At 34.2% G+C, this 22,757-nt stretch overlaps 1 protein-coding gene across 10 annotated transcripts in view; it reads right to left on the bottom strand.

The window, feature by feature from the left end:
* The window catches only part of NBEA (neurobeachin), a 375,860-nt gene that overhangs the window by 85,858 nt on the left and 267,245 nt on the right, over positions 1-22,757 (bottom strand). For all 10 annotated transcript variants that reach the window (XM_039327273.1, XM_039327274.1, XM_039327265.1 and 7 more), the window contains 3 exons: positions 10,714-10,831; positions 9,653-9,755; positions 3,611-3,726 (listed from right to left, as the gene is read on the bottom strand). In XM_039327273.1, coding sequence (XP_039183207.1) covers positions 3,611-3,726; positions 9,653-9,755; positions 10,714-10,831 — 337 coding nt within the window. The remainder of the gene's footprint in view (positions 1-3,610; positions 3,727-9,652; positions 9,756-10,713; positions 10,832-22,757) is intronic.

Genomic DNA, 22,757 nt, shown 5'->3' on the forward strand with positions numbered 1-22,757 from the left:
TTAACTGATAATGAATTTGTATGTGTACAACCTATGTGCAGAATAAGCATATAAATCATGGTGGCATCTACCTATGATTCTATTTTCATTTAATATGCATCAAATGTATTATACTTGATCATATACAAAAAGCTGAAATGTAAATTCTAGGCCTTCACTTAGGATGAATTAATTCTATCCTGACAGGTTCCTTAACTGTACTCTCCCCCACTTATACTTTTTGCACTCAATGCAGTGGGGGGATTCAGCAGTTTGGCAGAACCAGTAGCTAATTTTTTGTTGCCCAGGCCCAGAATGGAGTTCTGGAAGTGGCATCCACACAGAGAACCAATTGTTCACATATTTGAACCCCACCACTGACTCAATGAAATACTATATATGAAATGCCTAAATATTTTTTAAATGTTATTTTAAAATGTTATACCTACCCAATTAACAAAACAATCTTTACATTTAAAAAAGAACTTTTAAAAAATTAGAAAAGATAATAAAAAAATACAAATACAGGCAAAAATCTATCTTATATTGTATAATAGTTACACATCTACTAATAAATACATATAAATATATTTGCAAATAAATATAAATCAGTATAAAATATTATTGTGAAACATCCCAAAATCTCTGTCATAGTGCATATATTTCTGCATCCTTTGATTAGTGGATAATACTGTCTTTTCCAAAACAGATAGATCACACATTTTACCCAGTTTGTTAAAAAGACATCACTATACAGAAACTTTTACTAACTTAAGAACATCTCATAATTTTAATTAATGTTCAAACCAAATGATTTTATAGCTATTTTAGAAGTCTTGACCCAACGCATGCTGATTTAACTTCCAATGGTGACTGCCACTGGAAGGAACAGTGGGATCTGCAGAGGTTACTTCTCACATTCCTCTGTGCTCCTGCTTGAATATTTATACCTCTGTGTATAAAAGGGACCTACTTATCCCCAGGAGAAATGTTACATTTCCACTTATAGTTAGCAGCACAATGGTAGAAAGGAGGCCAAAAAAGCTGAGGCCTATTTTATTTATTACATTGTCTCTGATAACTTAAGCACAAAGATTTCTCTGCTACATAACGAACTATAGAAATACACGCTTTTACAATACTGACATATAATTTACTTATACTGAAGAAGCAAAATTTCTTTCAGCTAAATTTACAAAGATTAAGATTAAAGTCTGAATATTAAATATTGCAAGCCTATGGCATTAAATAACTTGAACAATAAAACTTAAGGCACAGAAAAAAAATGAAATTTCAGAAATATACTCAATGTTTCTTCATTAAAGTAACTTTAATTAAACCATCCAATTTAATGTTTTTATATGGCACTTTAGTTTTGAAGGAAAGTGATACAGAGACAGCTGACAAAGAAATTATAACTGCAATTCCTTGGTGAAAATGTTAATGACAGCAAAATATTGTTTAATTAGATGATTGCAGCATCTGGATTAACACTCTTTAAAAGCGATGTTCCTGTGCTTGTCTGCTTCTTCACACTTTACAGACATTTTGTCATCTCTAGGTCATTAGGAAAGAATTTTTAATGGTTTTTCTAGAAGCAAGCAGTTCAAGTTACATCTAATTAGATGACAATAATAAGCCCAACACATGCAGTACCTAAATATATACATAATTAACCAGTAAGGGCTTGTACATTGCAGAGTAAAAATGTGGAAAATGCTAAAAAGGAAGGGAGGCAGGAACAAGGGGGGAGAAATAACTCTGAATTCATTACTTGAACATGTCAGTTTTAGACTAAAATGTAAAGATTCTTTCCACACTAAATAAGGGTGGAATATTCCTCATTCTTTTTTATACAAATAAGTCTTTTATTTATTAAAGCTTTCTCATGTTATATGCTCTACCTTAGCAATAATTTTCATATTTTCTAAGGAGTATCTCTAACAAAGTGTTTAGATTGCTTTTTCTGTCTTCAGTATTTTTATTTATAATGTACTAGGTATATTGATTTTAAACTTAACATTAAATGCATTTTGGTATTTAATGCAGTAAGTCTGCTTATTACAAATAGATTCAAATATTCCAGTGACCAGTACTGTAATAGATAATCTTCTTAAAATATTATGCTCTTCTATATTGTTTCTAAGTTCAGAAAAATAATAAGTAGTGAATTCTTATTGTTTGAAAAACAGAGTTTCTATTTGGTGAAAAAATGAAATTATTATCTTTCCTTCTGCACTACATAAATCAAAGGGTCTCTGGTAACTAAACAGTAGTATAATATAATCCAGTCAGGAAGTCTTAAGTCTACAAAATAAAGACAAAAACCAGGCAGAGAGAGTATAAAACTTAGCATGATTGATAAGGAACAGAGTGCTGTGTTTACCTTTGGAAAAAAACACAGAGTTGTAAACATGATGAAATATGTTCAATGACAAGAAGGGTAGGAAAGAAGCAAAAACTTTAGAAACAAAATGAAATGACAGTGGAATTGTTTGTCAAAATGAGATTCAGCAGTGTAAAAGGACTCTAAGTTTCAGATCTAGTTAGGCAAATGAAGAAAATTTTGCATTAGCAAACCATCTCAGATTAATAATTATAATTTTATTATTTAATAGAACATTGAAACTCTTTCATTTATGCCTTCTTAAAAACATAGATAAAAGTAACATCTGGAGAATGTTTGCAGGAACAGGGCAGAAAGATATATTTTAAAATAGTTCCAGAGATTTTAAATATGACATTTCAGCAAAAAATTCTACTTATTCTAAAAATGAAAAAGAGATTAGAAACAGGACCACTATGGAAGAACTCATTACATTATTAAACAAGAAATATAATATACTCTTCAATATAAAGATTTATGAAATTTGGGTACATATTATTTTAGAAGTCCTGTTGCTTTGTTGCAGGACTGTGTGACACATGGCTTTGGGTAGAGACCATGGAGGGAAACATAGATCAAGAAGGCTGGGGTCACAGGGGTATGTGAGAAGTGTCCTGTAGGTCAGGGTCATATGTGGATGGGTGGCATTGGTTGGTGCCTGGGTGTGAACAAGAGGTGCCATGCAGGTCAGAGTTGGCACTTAGGAGGTGGTATGAATCAGGAAGGATATGGAGGGGTTCCTCCCTCCCTCCCTCTCTTTCTTTCCCCTTGTATTCTCATCATGGCTGATTTACAGTTTTTAATTTTAGGCTACATCTGATCACACATAGTCCATAGTACTTAAAATATGCTGTGATTTAATGATAACACCATTGAAGTACCATCTGAATTAAGCAGGATACTATTTTACTATCTTGCTGTTACTGCTAAGAATTGCAACACAGCAAAATATGTTTTTCCATAATTACTTCTAGTCTTACATTACCAATGGTTTGCTGACTCTAACAAAGCTTTAGACCATGCTGTCAGTATAGTAAATGATAGAAAGAAAGAAAAAAACCCACCACCACAAAAAATAAATATGAAGAGTGATATTTTTTCCAATATGATATTACATACTTTTTCCGAACTAATCATAAAGCTGCATTTATATCACAGAGGAATATTGTACTCCATCCATTCACAGTACTAAATACTTTGACAAATTGAATCGTATTTTGAAGAATAAAGAAACAGAAGACTTACCGGCTATAGTATTGAGAAACATCAGGTATTCAAAATTGGAAATCTCCCTTCGCTGCCACCGCTGAGTCATATTGGAAGATTTATAAAGTTGACGAGGAGTAGCCAGAGAAATTCGTCTAGGAATTATAATTAAAAGTGGTCGATTTGCTTCTCTACTGACAATTATTCATATTTTCAATCTCAAAATAATCTATCCTTTGTTGAAAAGTAACATTTTTATTGAAAGAAACACTATTATGAACAAATTATCAAAATCAATCAAAATTAAGAAAACAATTATGCAAAATTAAGAACATCTATAAACATAAAAATCACATTTATAAAATTAAATAATAGATCATCTATCTAATACAGAGTAATACATTTAAAGCCTTTCAATTCATGGACAATTTAACTGGACAGAGTTGTACAGAATTGTGTTCTGAGAATGTAATCAAGAAAAGTCAAAAGTGATTTGATAATAAGCCTAACCTATCTTTCCCTGTCATCTTCATTGCTATCCAAGGGTATGAAGGTTGAATCCTGACTTTCGCTATCATGTTAATTTTCACAGAAATGGTCTAGTCATGTAAATAGTGGCTAGTTTAGGTCTTTCACTTCCTGAAGCAGAGTACTTAAATACTTCTTTACCCACTTCACAATATAGATGTTCGTGATTTTGACAGAATAAATCATGAAAAATCAGAAATAAAAATCAGTATAAATGACATTGTACATGATTATGCATATGAAATGAGCAAAACTGGATAGGCAAGGATAGGATGACCCTTACACAGTGTCATTTGTTTTGCCAATTACAACCTTGGTTGCCTCCTATTTGGACTTGTAATGAATTGTACACAGATCTGTCCTTGAATACCACTGGGAAATTACAGCTGGTCCATAATGTAGCAACTTGAGTAGTTATGGATATATCGTGGTTTTCCCATGTAACACATTTACTTCAAGAGCTGCTCTCTCAGTTCTTGGGTGCCATCAAGGTGTCAGCTGTCATTTTTAAAGGTCTTTAAAGCTCTTTGGATAGCTACACTTTAGATTCTACAGAACTACTTGCTTCCAATAGTTTCTGCCCACCTAATCAGCTCACGAAGTGTAGACTTTGTGGCTTTTCTCTCTCTTAATCTGTTTATGGAAGTAGATCTTCCTGACTGCTATCCTCTTTTTCTGGATAATCCACCTACCTAGAAATTCAACTTGGCACAACTTTTCTGAGATTTGAAAAATTTATAAAAATTTTATCATTTCTTTTTGATCAAATGATAAGTAGAGAGAAATTCCTTCCACATAAGCATATTGATTACATAAATGTTTATGGTTCCTTGGCACACAATATTTCATTGTTAAATTGTTAATGTTAAGTTTACTTATTTATTTATATTGCATTTTTATTATTTTAATTCTGTGTAGGTATAGTTGGATTGCAAACCACACAGAGTTGGTCAAGAGCTTGTTTGATGTATCAACCAAGTTAAATAAATAATGAATAAATAAACACATGTATTATTCTCCAGAGACGTTAATATAAGCCAATCTATAACACATTCCCTGTTCCTAATTTTTATTATTTTAGCTTTTGTGTCTCCAATTTCTTCTTCAGCTTTTCAATAACTTATAATTTATATACTCATCCATCCATCTGTTTTTTTTTATTTCTTTCCTTCTTAGTTCCTCTGCCTTCTAACCTTTTTACTTGGGCTTAATTAAGCATTATTCTTCATCCAAAGGCTATGTGGATAATAACTGTGACTATGGTAAGTTGTTAAGCATTGTTAGAATAGCTCCAAATAAGGACAATGAAAGTTGAATAAGGAATGTAACATGAGAGTTTTCTCTCTTGAGTTTTACAGAAAGACTAGTAGAATATTGTAAAGATTTATAAGATATCTATCAGATATTACATCTTGAAAAAGTTGTCTGACATTGAGAATATTAAGACACTCTCTATTCATCTTACATCATATTATTTTTAGTTATCTGGACAATTAAAACAAAATAAAGAGTTTAAAAGTCTCTTAATTAGTTAGGAGATGGATTTTTCATTCATCAGCATGCACAGCTGAGGCATGAATAATTTGCTGTGAAAGACTAAGATGGGCAAATAAGGGAAATGTTAAACAATAATAATTGTTTTGTGATTTTCCATAAGTGGCTAATCCCTTTTAGACACACTATGCCACAAGTAACAATTCACAACAGGTATATTTTATTCATTTAAAATATTTTTATGGCTTCCTATCATAAAGAACAACTTTGGGTAGCTCAAATAATACTACATAACATAAATACTGTAATACCCCCCCCCCCAAATTAAAAATCAGGTGCCTAAGCCATCCTCTTAAGGTGTCCTAACAGTAATCCACAGTCTTACATTACTCTACCCCAGAGCCTGGCAAAGCATCTGGGTTTTGATGGCCTTCCAGAAGGCTAAAAAGCTAGAATATCAGGGGGAGGGTGTTCCACAAGGAAGGGCAGCCATAGAAAAGGCATGATTCTTAGATCCCAATGGATGGCAGCATTTCAGAGAAGAGACCTGGGTTGTGTTTGGATCTGGTGGGATAGGCAAAAAATCTCAGGAAGAGGTGATCCTGTAAATAGTCTAGTCCAGGGGTGCCAAACTGCCGGCCTGCGGGCCGGGCGTGTCATCAGGAAACCATGCCCACCCCATTGCCGGCAATGGCGAAAAAGCTCTGATATGTTGCACATCACGTGACGTCACGAGTTTAACATGTCTGGTCTAGTCCATGCTATGTAGAGCTCTAAAGGCACCTTGTTATGGCAAGACATGACAAGAAAATTGTATTTTTATTTATACCTCCTCAATGCCCATTCTTGACTTTCATTTATTGGATGCTATTCCCATGATACACATTTTACCTATATGATGTTAAATGTCTATATACGGATTTATCGCAAAGCAATATTTCTCAACCAATACATTGACTTACTGATTTAGAGCCCATTTGTCAATTAATTCTATATCTAGTTCCTTCTAGAATTATAGAAAATGTAAGAATTTTACACTAATATACCAATTATTAATACATTAGTGAACTACCTGTAACAATTTATATTCTATAACTGGATAAGTTTATATTTTATATTTAATTTTCTTTTTATTTTGTTACAATACCACTGAAAGTATATTTAGATAGTATGCACTTTAAACCTTCAATAATTTATGGAAATATCTTATAATAATATATATACACAGCCTGTACATCAAAAGAAGAGAAAAAACATTAATCTTGCAGGTGATGAGCTAAAATATTACACAATATGAAATGCAGTGGAGATAGGAAGTATATTTGCCTGCAACTATTAAGACAACAGAATGTAATCTGGGAAGTTTCCATAGGAAAGGCACTGATAAAGAATTAAATGAACACCTCAGTCATGCAAAATAGTAATTCAGAAATAGCCTTATGCACAATGCATTGTAGAAATGCAATTGAATTAGTTACTATAGTATAGATAATTGAAATCAGATTTTCATAAGAGACAAGCTGAAAACCAAGAGTTCTAGAGCAGAAATGTCAATTATGCCAACAATTGCTCAATTTTTATGCTATCAAACTCAGGGGGGGCGGAATTCTTTGAAATGAGGGATTTAACTATTGTGGATTCAAGAAGGAATTGCACCCTCATGTAATAGAGCTTCAGTGTCTGTTAGACGTTTGCCCAATTTGAGCCTAATAGCTAAAGACAGATTTATAGCTGAATCTTAGCCCAGAATGTCTCTAAGTTAACTCTGCACAAACAGGATTTCAGGTGGTATGTCTGCCTGAGTTGATGTAATGTGATCCTATTCACTAGGCCAGATGTGCAATCAGTCACAATGATGGATTCAACAACATTCCCAAATATCCTCAAGGACAGCTTAAGAACTACTCAGTGGACATCATCGCTTTCTTTTCAGGATTGAGCGTCAATTGATTGGCCCTCATTCAAATTATTACCCTCCTCAAACTTTAAATGAAGTTTAAGATAAAATGGAGAAATAATTCTAGAAGTCATCTGAACACTGAGGTCAGTTCAGACCACATCTATAAGTTCTACAGTTAACATATAGTTGTTAAAGAGCATGGGGGATAAATAAAAACATTGACAAACTCCATGAAACAATTGCAATGGACAACAATTGCTAATGTTTTCTTTGAATAGGAAAAAAAAATCTCTTTGACAATTAGCATCATCAGAATATTTTTAAACTCGATGCTTGAAGATCTTAAAAGTTGTGTGAGAGAACAGAGCTTTTGAAGAAGGAGAAAGAGGAAAGAGAAGGATGACAGAAAACTGAATGTCAAAAGAAACTATTGCTGGACTTCAAAAGAGGCCTAGTTGTGACATTGCTCACTTCCCTGGCAGGGAACTGAGATGTTCCATGGAAGAATAATGCCAGATGGAAAGAAAGGGAGCTGTCCAAAAAAAGAGGGCTGCCTATATTTCCTCAGCTAAGGCTGGTATTCCAGACTTACCTTTTTTTTGGGGGGGGGGGAGTAAAAGGACATAAACTCCTACCTCTAAAGCTGGCTTATCTTTTTAATTGGATATTTTGATTTAATAATTTGACAGACTAAAGCTTCAAAGGAGATTGTATTTGTTTTGAATACATTTGTGTTGCCCTGTCTCTGAGAGCTTAAAAGAGACAAGTGTGAATAAATTGAATAAATAAATAAAACTCGCTACTCTTTTGATGTGTCCAGCATTTGTAACTGCTTGTTTGCCTTCTGCCTCTTTGTATAAACTATTAGAATGTTTTTTAAAACTTTATCAACTTTTGCACATCAAGCTATCATTACCTGTGGAATCCAAATTACTTTATATTAATTTTTTTTTAAAAATTACATTTTATTTAAAAAATAAATATCAAAAATATGTAATTGTAGTGAAAGCTATAGTGTAGTAAGCAAGGTTGTTTTGTTCACAACATAGAATTGTATTAATTGTATTAATCTACTTTTTATAGGTGTAACTTGCTGTTCTTTAAAGGAGTAACTAAATAGATTCATAGAAATATTATTATGTCAGAATCAAATTACCTGATTGTTCAGGTAATATTAGAAGGACATTACATACCACTTTGTGTTTTTCTAAATCTGCCCAATTCTGATCAAGATTATTTTTTGAATATACTAACTTAAAGGTATATAAGGAATAATATCTTTATTAATTAAAGAATGAAAAGAGAATATATGTAGTTGTGAGTTTAACTGTGATGTCCTTGATGCTGTCTGAATTTAGTTGCTTGTTTGCAGGCCTTTCATTACACAACTAGATAACATCATGATAAGAAAAGCACTAATGTGTCTGAAGGAAAACATGAGGAAAACACTAATGAGACAAAATCACATCCCATGAAAGCGTGGCCTTCAAAGAATCTTCTAGTAGATTCTATCACTAAAGCATGTTTTCTAACAAAAAGTGATATTTTTCCAAGGGAAATATTTATATAATTCACTCTGTACCCCTAAATTCATGATTCATATAACTGGTGTAGACACAAGGAACCCAATAATATTGTTGATCTTTGCTTAGGAATATTCTAAATGAACTAAAAAAAAGAGACCAAATATGAATAAGGCCCTATTCCAGGAGAAAAATAATGTCTAGTAAGGGATTCTCTCCTGCTTTGCCACCAATTTTTCAACAGTCTTTTTGAGGCCAGGAAATTTCATTTTCAGAAACTCAAAAAACAGTGATATTGGAAGTGGGCTGAAGGAGCATTATGAGAGATGTTAAGATCATAAAAATCATAACCCTTTCTCCCCAGCATTCCTCACTTCCTCAATTTAAATAATTAGATTAGATTACTTTGAGTCTTTTGGGGTGTGCTTGTTTATGAATAACTATAAACAAATAAATATTCCTACTTAACCACCATAGCGAAATAGTTGTGAAAAGGAAGCTATCTGAGGGTGAATTCAAATCCATTTTAAACTAGTATAAAGATAATTTATATAACCAACTTAATTTCACTTTTATGTATTGCTATCATATTGCACTGTTCATGTATTTCCCAACAGAAAAGCAAATACTTAATACCTTGCTTGTGGTAAGCCATAGCTGGTTCCCACTCCAACACGTGGTAAGCTGTATACAACTTTTTTCACTGTTGCTTGATCAGGAAAATTAAACATTACAGAAGCTGCAGTACAAAGAGAATTGAAGGGTTAGATAATTGCTGATATACAAAAAGAAGAAGGTTGTATGTGTAACACACAAAATATGCTGTCAAAAGCAAACAAAAAGCTAAGAATATAATTTGAGATATAATCCTACTACATTTTTATTCAAATTAAGATGCAAGGGATTCTCATGTTTTGTGCACAGAGACATATATATAGTTATCTTAAAGGTTCTGTGGGAATCTGATGCATACAAAAGTCATACTATGCATGTTACCTATTAACAATGAAACTATGCAATGAAAAAAAAAAACCAAGTCCTTCACTGCATCAATGAAACAGTTTTAGGGTCATAGTACTGCAGGCTAAATGAAGTTGCTTCATACGACGGTAATGCCATTAATTTCAGTCATGTTTGAAGACTGAAATTTTCTTTCCAAAATCTAATTTTGGAGTGGAAAATGTTTACTCCCCTCAACCTCTGCTAATATATTTATATCCTTCCCTTCTCAACATTTAAGCCTTATCTGTAGATGAAGAAAAACATAGAAAATTCATAAAAGGTTGAAGGAAGGTTTCCTTAAATTAGAGAAAAAAAAATTGATCTTTTCCCAATTCCTTCTTATTGTGTTTTGTCTGAAAGATATAATTTTCAAGCTACGTGGAGTAAAGCTAATAATAATAAATAAATAATAATGGATAATAAAGCATTGCATAATTGAAATATGATCCATCCCACGGTATTTCATTTGATAGTCCCTTTACTGCACCTTTGCTAGGCCTTGAATAATTTTTCCTACTCAGAACAGAAGTCAGTATTAATTATTCTTAAAGACCCTCTAGAAATTATATCCATATAGGAAATGTGAATATACTAAAATAGTAATATCTAAACAAGAAGCACATTTTCAGTTTCAGTAGGTACTATTTTTATTTTTTAAAAAAACTTGCTTTGTATTAAATATACAATAAACATACTTCTGTTTGCCATGAATACTTCCAAGGCTGTATTCTGAAGAAGGTAACGTCTTGAGAAAACTGCTCGAATTTCACTGAACATCCATTTTCCATGAAGGCCTTCTGTATAAGCAAGGACCTTTAAAATAAAAAGGACACATATTGATTTTTGTGATCTTGTTATACAAACATTTTATTTTTCTACAGAAATGGCATTGTGTGACAACCAAGTTTCCCTGAAACATATGATAATGCAAAACCTACATTTCCCCCTATATTTCCTTCTGATTTTGATTCTTTCTAACCCTTCCTTCAGTCTGTCAACTGTACTTTTCTGCAATTTGTATTATTAAAACTATTACATGGATATAAGCAAAACAATTAACCCGGGGATAGAAGAAGTAGAGAAAAGTTATTTGTGTCATCATAACTTTTTACCTCCTTTATTTAAGTATTTACTAAATGGAGAAACAATTATACCAAAAAGACTAGTAACAGAGACTGAGAAGTATTCATGAAGTTTCCCAGCTGCATAGATGCAACACAAAGTATATATCCAAATAATAATTTACTTTAAAAACCTGCTTCTACATCACCTATGCTTGAATATTAATGCATCACAGTCTGGTTTGGAGGCATCACTGCTTCAGACAGGAAGGCGGTGCAGAGAGCGGTGAGAATGGCCCGAAAAGATCATTGGCAGTTCCCTCCCTCCCATCCAGGACATAGCACAGAAGCTGCTTGAGCAGGGTCCATAATATTATCTGGGACACTACACATTTTCTTCACGACCTGTTTTCCTTGTTACCTTCTGGGCAGAGGCTTCGTGGTATCTGAAGCAGAACATCCAGATTCAGCCACAGTTTTGTTCCATATAGTATTAGCCTTGTGAAATCTAAAGCTTCCTCCTTCCGTGATGTATTCAAGATGGACAGTGATTAATATTTATATGTTACTTATATGTAAGGGTGTAGATTTATACATATGTTGTATATAGTATGTTTAAATGTGTATTATGTATGTGTTTCACTTTGAGAGGGGGCAACTAAATTTCATTTTTGATGTGTGCCATTGTGCCCACAGTATAAAAATGACAATAAAGGTTATCTTATCTTTGATCATATTTTTATTAAATAGATGGTAAAATAAAAAATGAAGTACATTGCAGGAAATGCTTTACTTCTTCAAGTCGGCTCACAGAATGACCTGCTCGTTCTACAAGGCTTGATCATTGATAATATATTACTAATAGCACTTAAACAGAATGTAATGATACTTAATTTTATAGAAACTGGTAAGTAAACAACTAATGAGGGGGGAAATGGAAAGTATATCCTTAAGAAAACTAGACTAGCTAACAAGAACATAGTACAGGACTACTCCTGCAACTTTTGATTGCACATCCAGTTGGAACATCTATTATCATCAAATAACAGAATAAAATATTATCACTATTAGCAATTCTAAGCTTTTCAAGGGTTAGGATAATTTGCACATATGTATAAATATATTCTTAAACTGTATGGCTTTTAAGACTGATAGTGCCACTTAAGATAAGTATCTCACTTCTGATAAAAGAGGAAGTATCAGTCCTAGCCATTGTTTTATTCATTTAAGTATTATGATTTCTGACATAACTGTGTGCTCTCCTTGTTTTGATGTCTACATTTTATATATCAGTAGCAGCTTTGAAAGTTGAAAGTTGTCCTTCCCACCAACCCCACCCCAATCAGCAAGCCAGCATCTGTTTCGTATAGATAAAAGGCGCAGTTCAATGTCCGCATTTCCCCCCCAGCTGACGTTCGCACGCCAGCCCGACTCTCAGCTGGTTGCCAGGGACCGGGCGGTGCATAGTGGTCCCGCTGGTTCTGCACCGCATTCCCCATTCACCGACCCCCAGCTGACGTGCGCATGCCGGCCCGACTCTCAACTGGTTGCCGGGGACTGGGCGGTGCGTACTGGCCTCATACGGACGTCGTTCGGCTGCTGGCTGCGTGCTCCCCATCACCCGGCTCATGTCAACCCCAGGGGCTTGACACCCCCAAAATAAAGAAATTGCTTTTTGATTTTAACTAAATTTGCATGCACTGCTATAAGTTTATGAAATTACTTATAGCAGTAATTTCACCGAGTAGCCATCAATGAAATAAAACTAGAGACTATTTGGTAGTTGTAATCAGTTAAAGAACCTTCTGTTCCTTCTGTCCAATTATTAGTCAATATCCGTTTTATTGTTGATTTTCATTCCCTTGTGAGTATTTTCTTCTGTTGACAAATAAGACTATTTTGTGGAAATGGCTAAAAAGTGGTTTCTTATCAGATGTACACATCTTCAAATAAAGTAGGATTCACACACTCATGAGAAATGCTAAAACCAAGCTAAAAATAATCTAATCTTTAACTTTCTAGCATCCAGCTGGATTGCTTTTTTAGCAATCTTTCAAAGAAAAATCCAACACATGCCAGATGACAATTGTAAACTAATCCCTTTCCTGCTTTTTATTTCTTTTTATGAATTGCAAACAAAGTCCAAGAGACAGCCTCTGATGCATCTCAAGTCCAGTACATGCCTTTCAAATCTAATCAAGAGGGTGTAAAAATGTATATAGAAAGATGAAAGTACCTTTGCCTTTGTAACATATGGCGTAGTAAAAAAAAAAAAAGCAGGAAAGGCTGAAAGAGATGTTCCATAGGGGAAGGTTAAGTTTGATGCTAATGCTTCTTTAAAATGGTGACAGTCTGGAGAAGTGAAGCCTTGCTGCGCTGCTTTAATTTCTCCCTGGAATAGCTCTCTCCCAACCTTCTGCAGCACATCAAAGTCTCTGGAGCTCAATTAAAATTGGATTATATTGAAATGCTCTATCTGTGGGACTACGGGCTCACTAACACTTTTCTTTCCGTAATACTCCAGATGACAGTTGGCCATCCCAATTTAAACAGTTGTCATAGAGACCACAAACTAAAGCAGCAGTAACTAACAATACAAAGGAAAGGTAAGTGCTTAGATTTCTATGAATGGAGGGTTTGGTTTTCAGCTGCACTAGATAGAGGCAAGCCATTAAACCCAGCCAGCATAAAAGGCTGTAATATGCCAAGCAGCTTGGTGGAAACAAGCAAAGGGGATGATTCCAGCAAGCAATTTCATTTGTATCTTGATAGACACCAATACCTGACAAGTGTTTTGCATGTGACTATTTTTATACTATCTAAAATATTCAGAATTAATAAACTCTTTTTATGGATCAGTGCTAAAGCTAGTATAGAGGCTAAAATATATCAGTTATCAGTAAATTTAAAAAGTCAATAATTATTTTTTAATTACCAGCTTAATATGATTTCTTTAATTATTGGATCCAGCATTTCAATAGGGATTATTATTTAAAAAATAGAGGGAAAATTTGCATGGATATGAATGCATAAAATGGAAATGTCTTTGTAGACTTGCGATACAATACCATTTTAATAATTTTATTAATAATCTATGCATGAGGATTAAGAATCTTTTACAGTAGCTTATTTTGTGATATTTCAGATTATGCCTGGCCTATTCTTTAGACTCAGTTCAATTACCATTTTATTCAAATAAGACAATGCTAATGAAGTGCTATAATAATCAATGGAACATACTGTAGCAGGCTAATACATCTTATTAGGAATTTATAGACATTAAAATAAGCTATATAAATGACTATTTCTAAATAGTAATAAATTCATGCTTTTGACTAATTTTGTATTATCTCAAACCTTACAATTTAAAAAAATTCTGATTCTTTCCAAAAATGTAAAGTACCATTATGAAGTCAGGTTAAACTTCTGGCAGCATCAGAAAGCAATATATCTGTCAGTGCAGTGTACTGGTAATTATATCATATTCTCCGATAAACTTTTTTTTAATTGGCTTATTGAAAACTCAAGGTTTTCCTCTCCTTGTCATTATGCGATCCCCATGGAAATGAACAGTTATTCCTAGTTTACTGTATGATTCTATCTTTCTTTATGGCTCTGATAAGCATGTTCCATGCCTCTCATGGGGGAAGCTATGTTAGGTTTTTGAAACAGCAACAAGGCAAACAGCACAAAGTACAGGCCAAAGGCGAAGGAAACAAAAATGTGTCACAAATTCTAAAAACTGCACAGATCAAAATTTGTCAAAACAAGAACTAGGTTTAAACCAACAAGAAAGACCCCAGCAGCTTTTTTTATTTATTTTATTTTAAGCTCAGCTGTAGAAAACACCATCTAATGAACCTGTCTGGGGCTGCTGTCCCCATCCTGTCAGGCATGTCAGGAAATGACAAGCACTGGGGACAGTCCGCCGCCAGTCATAGACAGGCCTGCCAGCTGGAGAGTTCAACCCCAATCTAATCACACTACCAGAAAATAACTTTCTATGCTTTCAACCTGAAAAGATGGGCTCAATGAAAAAAAAAATAGTGTCAGGAGCTGAAACAATGCTATGTCATTTAATTACAAATTGTTCTCTGGTGAGAAATGTTAAAAGAAAGCATAGCTAAATATATTCCACGCTATTCCAGATCAATCAAATTTTCAGTTAAGACAACTGTAGATTTTTCTAAGATAATGATAAAGTTTGACCATAATAATAACAATAATAATAATAATAATGGTGATGATGATGAATAAAAAACAGCTTTCTAGCAATCTGTTTCTTGGACTTTATTTTATTTTGAACTTTAATCTATCCATCAATTTTAGATACCACCTATCAATTTTAGATACCGCCTATCTTAGATACCGCCTGTATTATATTTTTATATGATTTTTATGCTTTTATCTTTAAAGCACACTTTAATCTCTTTATTTATCCATCAATTTTAGATACTGCCCAGATGAAAAACAAGGATGGAAAAAGTTAGAGGCACGGGGGGGGAGGGGAGACCTTCAAGGTGGTAACCCCCCCCCCTCAGGGTTGCATGCCACTCTGTGCCCCATGCAACTAATTCCCAAATTGGTACACATGGGATTTATAGTTCCAATACATTTATAGTGTTACAGATTAGAGTTGCTCTATTTTTTTTAAAAAAAACAGTAGTAAGTGGCAATTTATTGAAAATCAATGAAAATGTCATGAAAATTCATTTTACCTTATTTTAAATTTTTTCTCAAAATAAATTGTAATTATTAAATTGCATTATGTGTTCACAAAGTATTTCATTTTGTCTTGATTTTACTTGGATTAAGGCTACAAACAGTATTATGACAGAATATGCTTCAGTATATTTCCAGATGGCTTAAGGACAATGAATAGTTTAATTTAGAAAACAAAGAAAAAATAGTAGATTTTGCAGAATTACATACTCAAATTACCCAAACTCTTAATGTATGAACACTTGTCTAATCACCCCCAAACCAAGCAAGGTTGCAGGTGGTTAGTATTTGAATGATACTTGACAATGGCAAGAAATATTGCACCAGGGCTATATGCTAAATGGGAGGAAGGCAATGACAAAATACTCTCATAAACTTCATGGATGTGTTCATGAAATCACCAAGATACAAAGTGAACTTGAGTCCATATTCACTTTTGTTACAAAATACAACCCAAACTACACTCCTAATGTTTTATGATGATAATTATACTATGCATAAGCATGAAGCAGCCCTTACAAATGCTCCAATGTAATTAAGGAATTATGTTTCAAAAATTCTGATCCTGTCCTATTAAATACTGAGGCAGATTCACTATAATGCTCAACTTTAGCTTTGTGTAAGCATGTACACGATTTAGGATCTAGATTTTAACAAGTTTGTTGAGACCAAACAGATGCAATCAGTGATTGGATCTCCCAGATTTTTTTTCCTAAAGAAGATACAAGGAAAAGGAATGGAGAACTGATTTTAGAGGAAATATTTAACATAATCTTTCACACTATTTTTCCTAACTGAATTTATTATTTTTCCATGCTGCTAAGGGCCATGCTAATAGGAGGAGGGGACTAGGCTATGCTATTGCTATGTAGGATTTTTTTTTTCCAAAGAAGATCTCATCACAGCATGAGTAGTAGTAGTGCTAATCAAATATTCAGATATTTTTCACCTTGGTATGAACTACTATAATAGCAAATGGTCACAATTTAAAAATGCCTATTCCTTTCCACAAGTGATAGCTCTTTTTTATTAAATCCATGTTATTTGAACAATGCTGTTATGTAGCCAAATTGTTCACATTACAATAGAGCTGAAATATATGGCCTGCAAAAAGTCTTGACATTCATTATATGGTAGCATTATAGTTTCTATGTAATGGATGTGTAGAATTTTTCAGTCCAGCTATGGAAGCCCTATATTAAAGTGAGAATTTTGGTAGAATTCAAAGTTCGTTATCATTCATTAGAAGAAGAATCATGTTAATGTGTGTCTTCTTCAGAAAAACAAATGGCTAACATCATTCCCCATTTCCAATGATGTTCTTGGAGAATGCAGGGCTTTTGAAATAATGTATTTGCTAAAGATTTGCTGAAATTTTCACAAGTCTTAAAATGCAATAAATTACAATAGACACTTTTATATATTGGATGTACAGTTTCGATACCTCTAGAACAGGGTTTCTGAAACTATAAGGTGTCTCTCCACAGGAGAAGCCCAAAATTTAAGGGAGGTATGAAAAACCTTTTAGTTATGTTACATTAAATTCACCTGTCCCAAAATTTAATTGTATTGTTTTTACTGTTCATGTCATGTTGTTTGGATTTTTAAGGGAGATATGTATATTAAGATTAAGAAGGCATGGTGCAAAAGTTAGAAACTTCTGTTCTAGAAAAAGAAGCATAATTAAAAGAAATCCTGTCTGACTAATATTATAGAGTTGTTTCAGAATGTTAGTAAGCATTTATTCTTTTGGACAATATAGGTTAGCTCCTAATATGTTTAGTGAAAATTATTTGCAATAAATTGGATTCTCTAAGTGTGATATATCTTTGTGTGAATGTTCAGAAGGAGTTTGACTGAATAATTTTATTTATTTATTATATTTTGCTTTTCATCCAATACTTCAAGAGGCATACGTGGCATTCCTGGTGGAAGAGGAGTGAATGAAAGGTGTAACAGTGATTGAACTAGAATGATCTACTGAGTTTCCATGGTTTGGAGAATTGTGGATTTCAGCCTGTGATTCCCAGGTCCTAGTCTAACTTTATACCCATATAATATTGACTCTCAGTAATTTTCTCTGAGTAATATACTGTAGAAGACAGATATTGAATTTTTCTCTGAGCTAAACATGTCCTAGACATTTTAATGAAATCAAATACATATAGAAATTTTCCATCCACATAGTTGAAAACTTTGGAAACAATTATTATAATTTACTTTTCACGGTATTGGAACACAGTATTTTTTATCAAAAATGCTCAGGAATTTGATGGCAGTATTTGTATAATATTCATTTATAATAATTTAAATTAGTGCTGAAAAAGGGTAAAGTCATATTTCTGGATTTCAATTCCTGTCACCTCTAGTAACGAGACTTATAGAACGGTCAAATGGAACCTAGAAAAATTCTTAATAATGTCCAGTGCTTATGTTCTTGTATTAAGGAAACAAAGCAAAGATACATTTGTAGAAAATAATTTCTAGGTTGGGATTGTTTGGTTTTTTTGGTTATTAGAGCATTTAGGATAAAATAAAAAATTGCTTTGATAACGAAGGAATAGTAAATCTCATATATTTAGACTTTAGTAAGACTTTTTACATTGAATAGGTAATTTACAACCATCCAGATATTTTCAAATATAACCATAAGGAGTGTGCATGGATTTATTCAAAACTTATTGATGGTAGCAAATTGCCTGCCCATTGGCCAATTTGGAATATTTGTTTTTTCTTTCTTTTCAAATATCTTACCTCTATAGAAATGCCAGTTGCTTGGATCAAGAACTAAAGGTATATAGAGGCAAAAATCTAGGCTGGAAAGATGTTATTTGACTGACAAAATATGGAACCATGCTGCTTATCTAACAGAATTTCCATCAATGAGTAAAAAAATTAGATGACATTTAAATAAATAAGCATTCATTCTATAAGAATAAAATACTCTAGGTCACTCTTAATCATACATCTCAAGGTCTTCAGCAACCAAAATAATGCATAAACTCTTAACAAAGTAGCATGATAAAATTTTTACTGCTGGCAAATGGTTTATAACTAATTTAGAAAATTCCATTCACACAATTTGAAATTTCTGTTTCTGAGATTCAAAGCTATAAACAAGCAAAGAAGCAATTTGAAAAAATGTTGTTCTGATGTTAGTTTACAGCAGAATTATTATTGCTGCATCTTATTAAACATAACACATATTTGTACAGGGGCAGCCTCCTTTTATCGTATATATGCCTGTGTGTTCTATGTCAGGGCTTTTCAACCTTTTTACCCATTGTACCGCTTTTAGGATATGGCAACATCCGAGTACCATCAGTCGCTTAGCAAGGTGTCAAAAACTTGATGACCCCCCCCAAAAAGGAAAAAAGTGATAAAGTACAGGTAGTCCTCAACTTACAACCGTTTGCTTAGTGACTCTTAGAAGTTGCAATGGCACTGAAAAAAGTGCCCCCCAAGCCATAGCCGAGCAAGACACCTGCCTGCCCACTCAGCGGCGCTCTTTCTCCTGTCTGAGGTTTTCATTGTTGTGAGCATTTCTGTTGAGGATTGGCAGCAGGGGTGGAGTGGGGAGGTTTGGTTTTTATCCCCCCCATCTGCTGGGTGGTTGCAGCAGGTTTTGGTCTCTTCACATGACCCTGGGACACTCTGCCCGTCATAATATGAATCAGTTGCCAAGCATCTGAATATAAATCATAAGACCCTGGAGATGCTGCACATTCCAGCTGATCGGCACTTCTTCTGGGCTCAGCAGAAGCGCCAGGATCAGTGCCAGTTTCTAGCTGATTGGTGCTTCTTCAGGGCTCAGCAGAAGCACCAGGATCAGCGCCAAGCTCCAGCTGGAGCCTGGTGCTGATCCTGGCACTTCCACTGAGCCCTGACAGCGCCGAAGCACCGATCAGCTGGAAAGCGGTACTGATCCTGGTGCTTCTGCTGAGCCCTGACAGCCTTACAGCTCCAGCCATCTCTCACTCAGGCTTGTGTGGTGCTGCCACCAGTTCAGCTCATTCCGCTCCCCAGCTACCACTTTTCTAGGATGGTCGCGTACCACCTGCCAGGTGCCTATGTACCACAGGTGATACCCGTACCACTGGTTGAAAAGCCCTGTTCTATGTAAACTAATTTAAAAGTGTGAATTAAGAATAGAGGAAAGAAAATAAGGAAGCACAAAATATCCTAAGGCATAAAATATAAGCCATTTCAGAAATCTTCTGGATAAATGAGAAACATTTTTTTATATTCCAAAATTACTAATGATATTTGTCAATAGCTGTAAAATCAATGAATGTGATGGAAAAATTGATTAAGTATGTAACATTAATACTCTGTAAAAATAACATCTTTATGGGTAAACATGTACATATCATAATCTAAAATGAAGTTGGGAATATATTTCATCTAGAATTCTAGAATGTCCAGGCCATATAACTACAGTGAAGCTCTGCTTAGCCAACCTCTGAAAAATAACAGCAGTAATCAAGTTGGGTAATGGAAAGAGGAATTTTGTAAAAAAAAAAAAAAAAAAAAGGCCATAGTGACCTGAAGGTACATGATACAGCTGCTTTGTTGAATCTAAGGTCAATGGGAAATTGCTAGAAGGATGTAAGATTCATAGGAGAGCTTTGTAAATGCAGCGCAAATATATAGGACACAAACAGTATACATGAGATGTTGTTGTGGACCACTGACAAATTTAGAAAGTTTTTTTACACTATTTTAGAACCTCTCTACCGACATCACTGTGCTCATTTAGGACAATACTGGTTCTGTCATGGATCATAGTCCCACATAGAATGACACATACACTAAAACCAATAAGGTTAAGAATGTTTTAGCTTTACTGATTCTTGGACTCTAATTTTTATTTGTTTGTTCTACATCCATATTCCTCTTGGATTGCAGGGATTGTATAGTCTGCCCTATCAGAACTTTGATAGATTTGACCCAATGAAAATAGCCCTCAGTGTTCTTTTACCTCCAATTAATAATAAAACTTAGGTTATGTAAAACAAAATGGAAACAATAAGGAGTATAAGGAATTTAAAAAGCACAATAATTTATATTTACTTATTTTACATATTATTTTTCAAAGATGAATGATGTGCATAGAATAACCAGTATAAGGTATCATAATATCATTGATCTATCATATCCAAACTTCTAATGTACTGTTTTGTCGTTAGCTTACATATTGCTATCTAACAGTGGCATTATTCAATTCATTTCATTCATCTAGAAGCAAAGAAAGCTCTGACCTGCTGACCTCAATTTTCACTTAAAGAAACAAATTTCTTTTTGCAAACAAATTCAATTTATCTCCTGTCAACCTTTAGCCTTGGTTTAAAATATTAACTTTTCCCCATTACAGAAGCAATCAGGTTTCTACTGCACAAATTTAGCATCAATCTCTACTTAATAATCTGTTGAAAAATTTACTCTCATTTTATTTAGCAATTACTATACATTAAAAGCATTTTATTAGAACTTAGAAACATTTCAGTAACCTATGTTCCTTGCAACAATATAAATCTCATTTTGAAGATATAACTTTATTTTTTGTCTTTCTAATAAAAAGCTGTTTTCAACCATATGACAATAATCTATACAACAACCCATAATCTGTACAACTAACAGTCCAATCTTATAGAGTATTCTTAAAAGTAATCCCTGGTGAATTCAGAACAAGACTTAATCCCAGATAAATCAACAGACGATTGCAACTTCTCCATGTACAATATAAACTGTTAGGTATTTGAGTCCCACATTCATACATTTTAACAAATAGATCTATAGAGGCTCTGTTTCTGCATCAAAGTAAATATAGGATATAGGAGATTTCAGGACATTCTCATTCCTTTTTTTCTCCAAAGCATTTATCGAAAATTTAGCATACTTGCCTTTTTAAAGGAAAAAAAGACCTTTTCCTCAAAATAATTATCTGATGGTAACTGGCTATGAAATCTCTGATAATGGTCCTTAGAATGACTTCTATATTTTTTTTTATGTCAAGGATCCCTGAGTTCAATTGTAGTTCACTGAAAATGTTGTTAATTGCGAAGTCGTGTCCGACCCATCGCGACCCCATGGACAACGTTCCTCCAGGTCTTCCTGTCCTCTACCATCTTCTGGAGTCCATTTAAATTCACACCTACTGCTTCAGTGACTCCATCCAGCCATCTCATTCTCTGTCGTCCCCTTCTTCTATTGCCCTCAATCTTTCCCAGCATTAGGCTCTTCTCCAGTGAATCCTTCCTGCTCATTAGGTGGCCAAAGTACTTGAGTTTCAACTTCAGGATCTGGCCTTCTAAAGAGCAGTCGGGGTTGATCTCTTCTAGGACTGACCAGTTTGAGCGCCTTGTAGTCCAGGGGACTCGCAGGAGTCTTCTCCAGCACCATAGTTCAAAGGCCTCAATTCTTTTGCGCTCAGCCTTTCTTATGGTCCAACTTTCACAGCCATACATTGCAACTGGGAAAACCATGGCCTGGACTATACGCACTTTTGTTGGCAGGGTGATGTATCTGCTTTTTAGTATGCTGTCTAGATTTGCCATAGCTTTCCTCCCCAGGAGCAAGCGTCTTTTAATTTCTTGGCTGCAGTCCCCATCTGATGTGATCTTGGAGCCCAGAAAAATAAAATCTGTCACTACCTCCATTTCTTCCCCATCTATTTGCCAGGAATTGAGAGGGCCGGATGCCATGATTTTGGTTTTCTTAATGTTGAGTTTCAAGCCTACTTTTGCACTCTCCTTCTTCACCCGCATCAAGAGGCTTTTTAGTTCCTCTTCACTTTCTGCCATCAGAGTGGTATCATCTGCATATCTTAGGTTGTTGATATTTCTCCCGGCAATCTTAATTCCAACTTTGATTCATCTAGCCCTGCCTTTCTCATGATGTGCTCTGCATATAAGTTAAATAGGCAGGGCGACAGTATACAGCCTTGCCGGACTCCT

Source organism: Crotalus tigris, unplaced genomic scaffold (assembly GCF_016545835.1).
Source record: "Crotalus tigris isolate CLP2741 ecotype Arizona unplaced genomic scaffold, ASM1654583v1 scf7180000024359.8030256, whole genome shotgun sequence".
Lineage (NCBI taxonomy): Eukaryota > Metazoa > Chordata > Lepidosauria > Squamata > Viperidae > Crotalus > Crotalus tigris.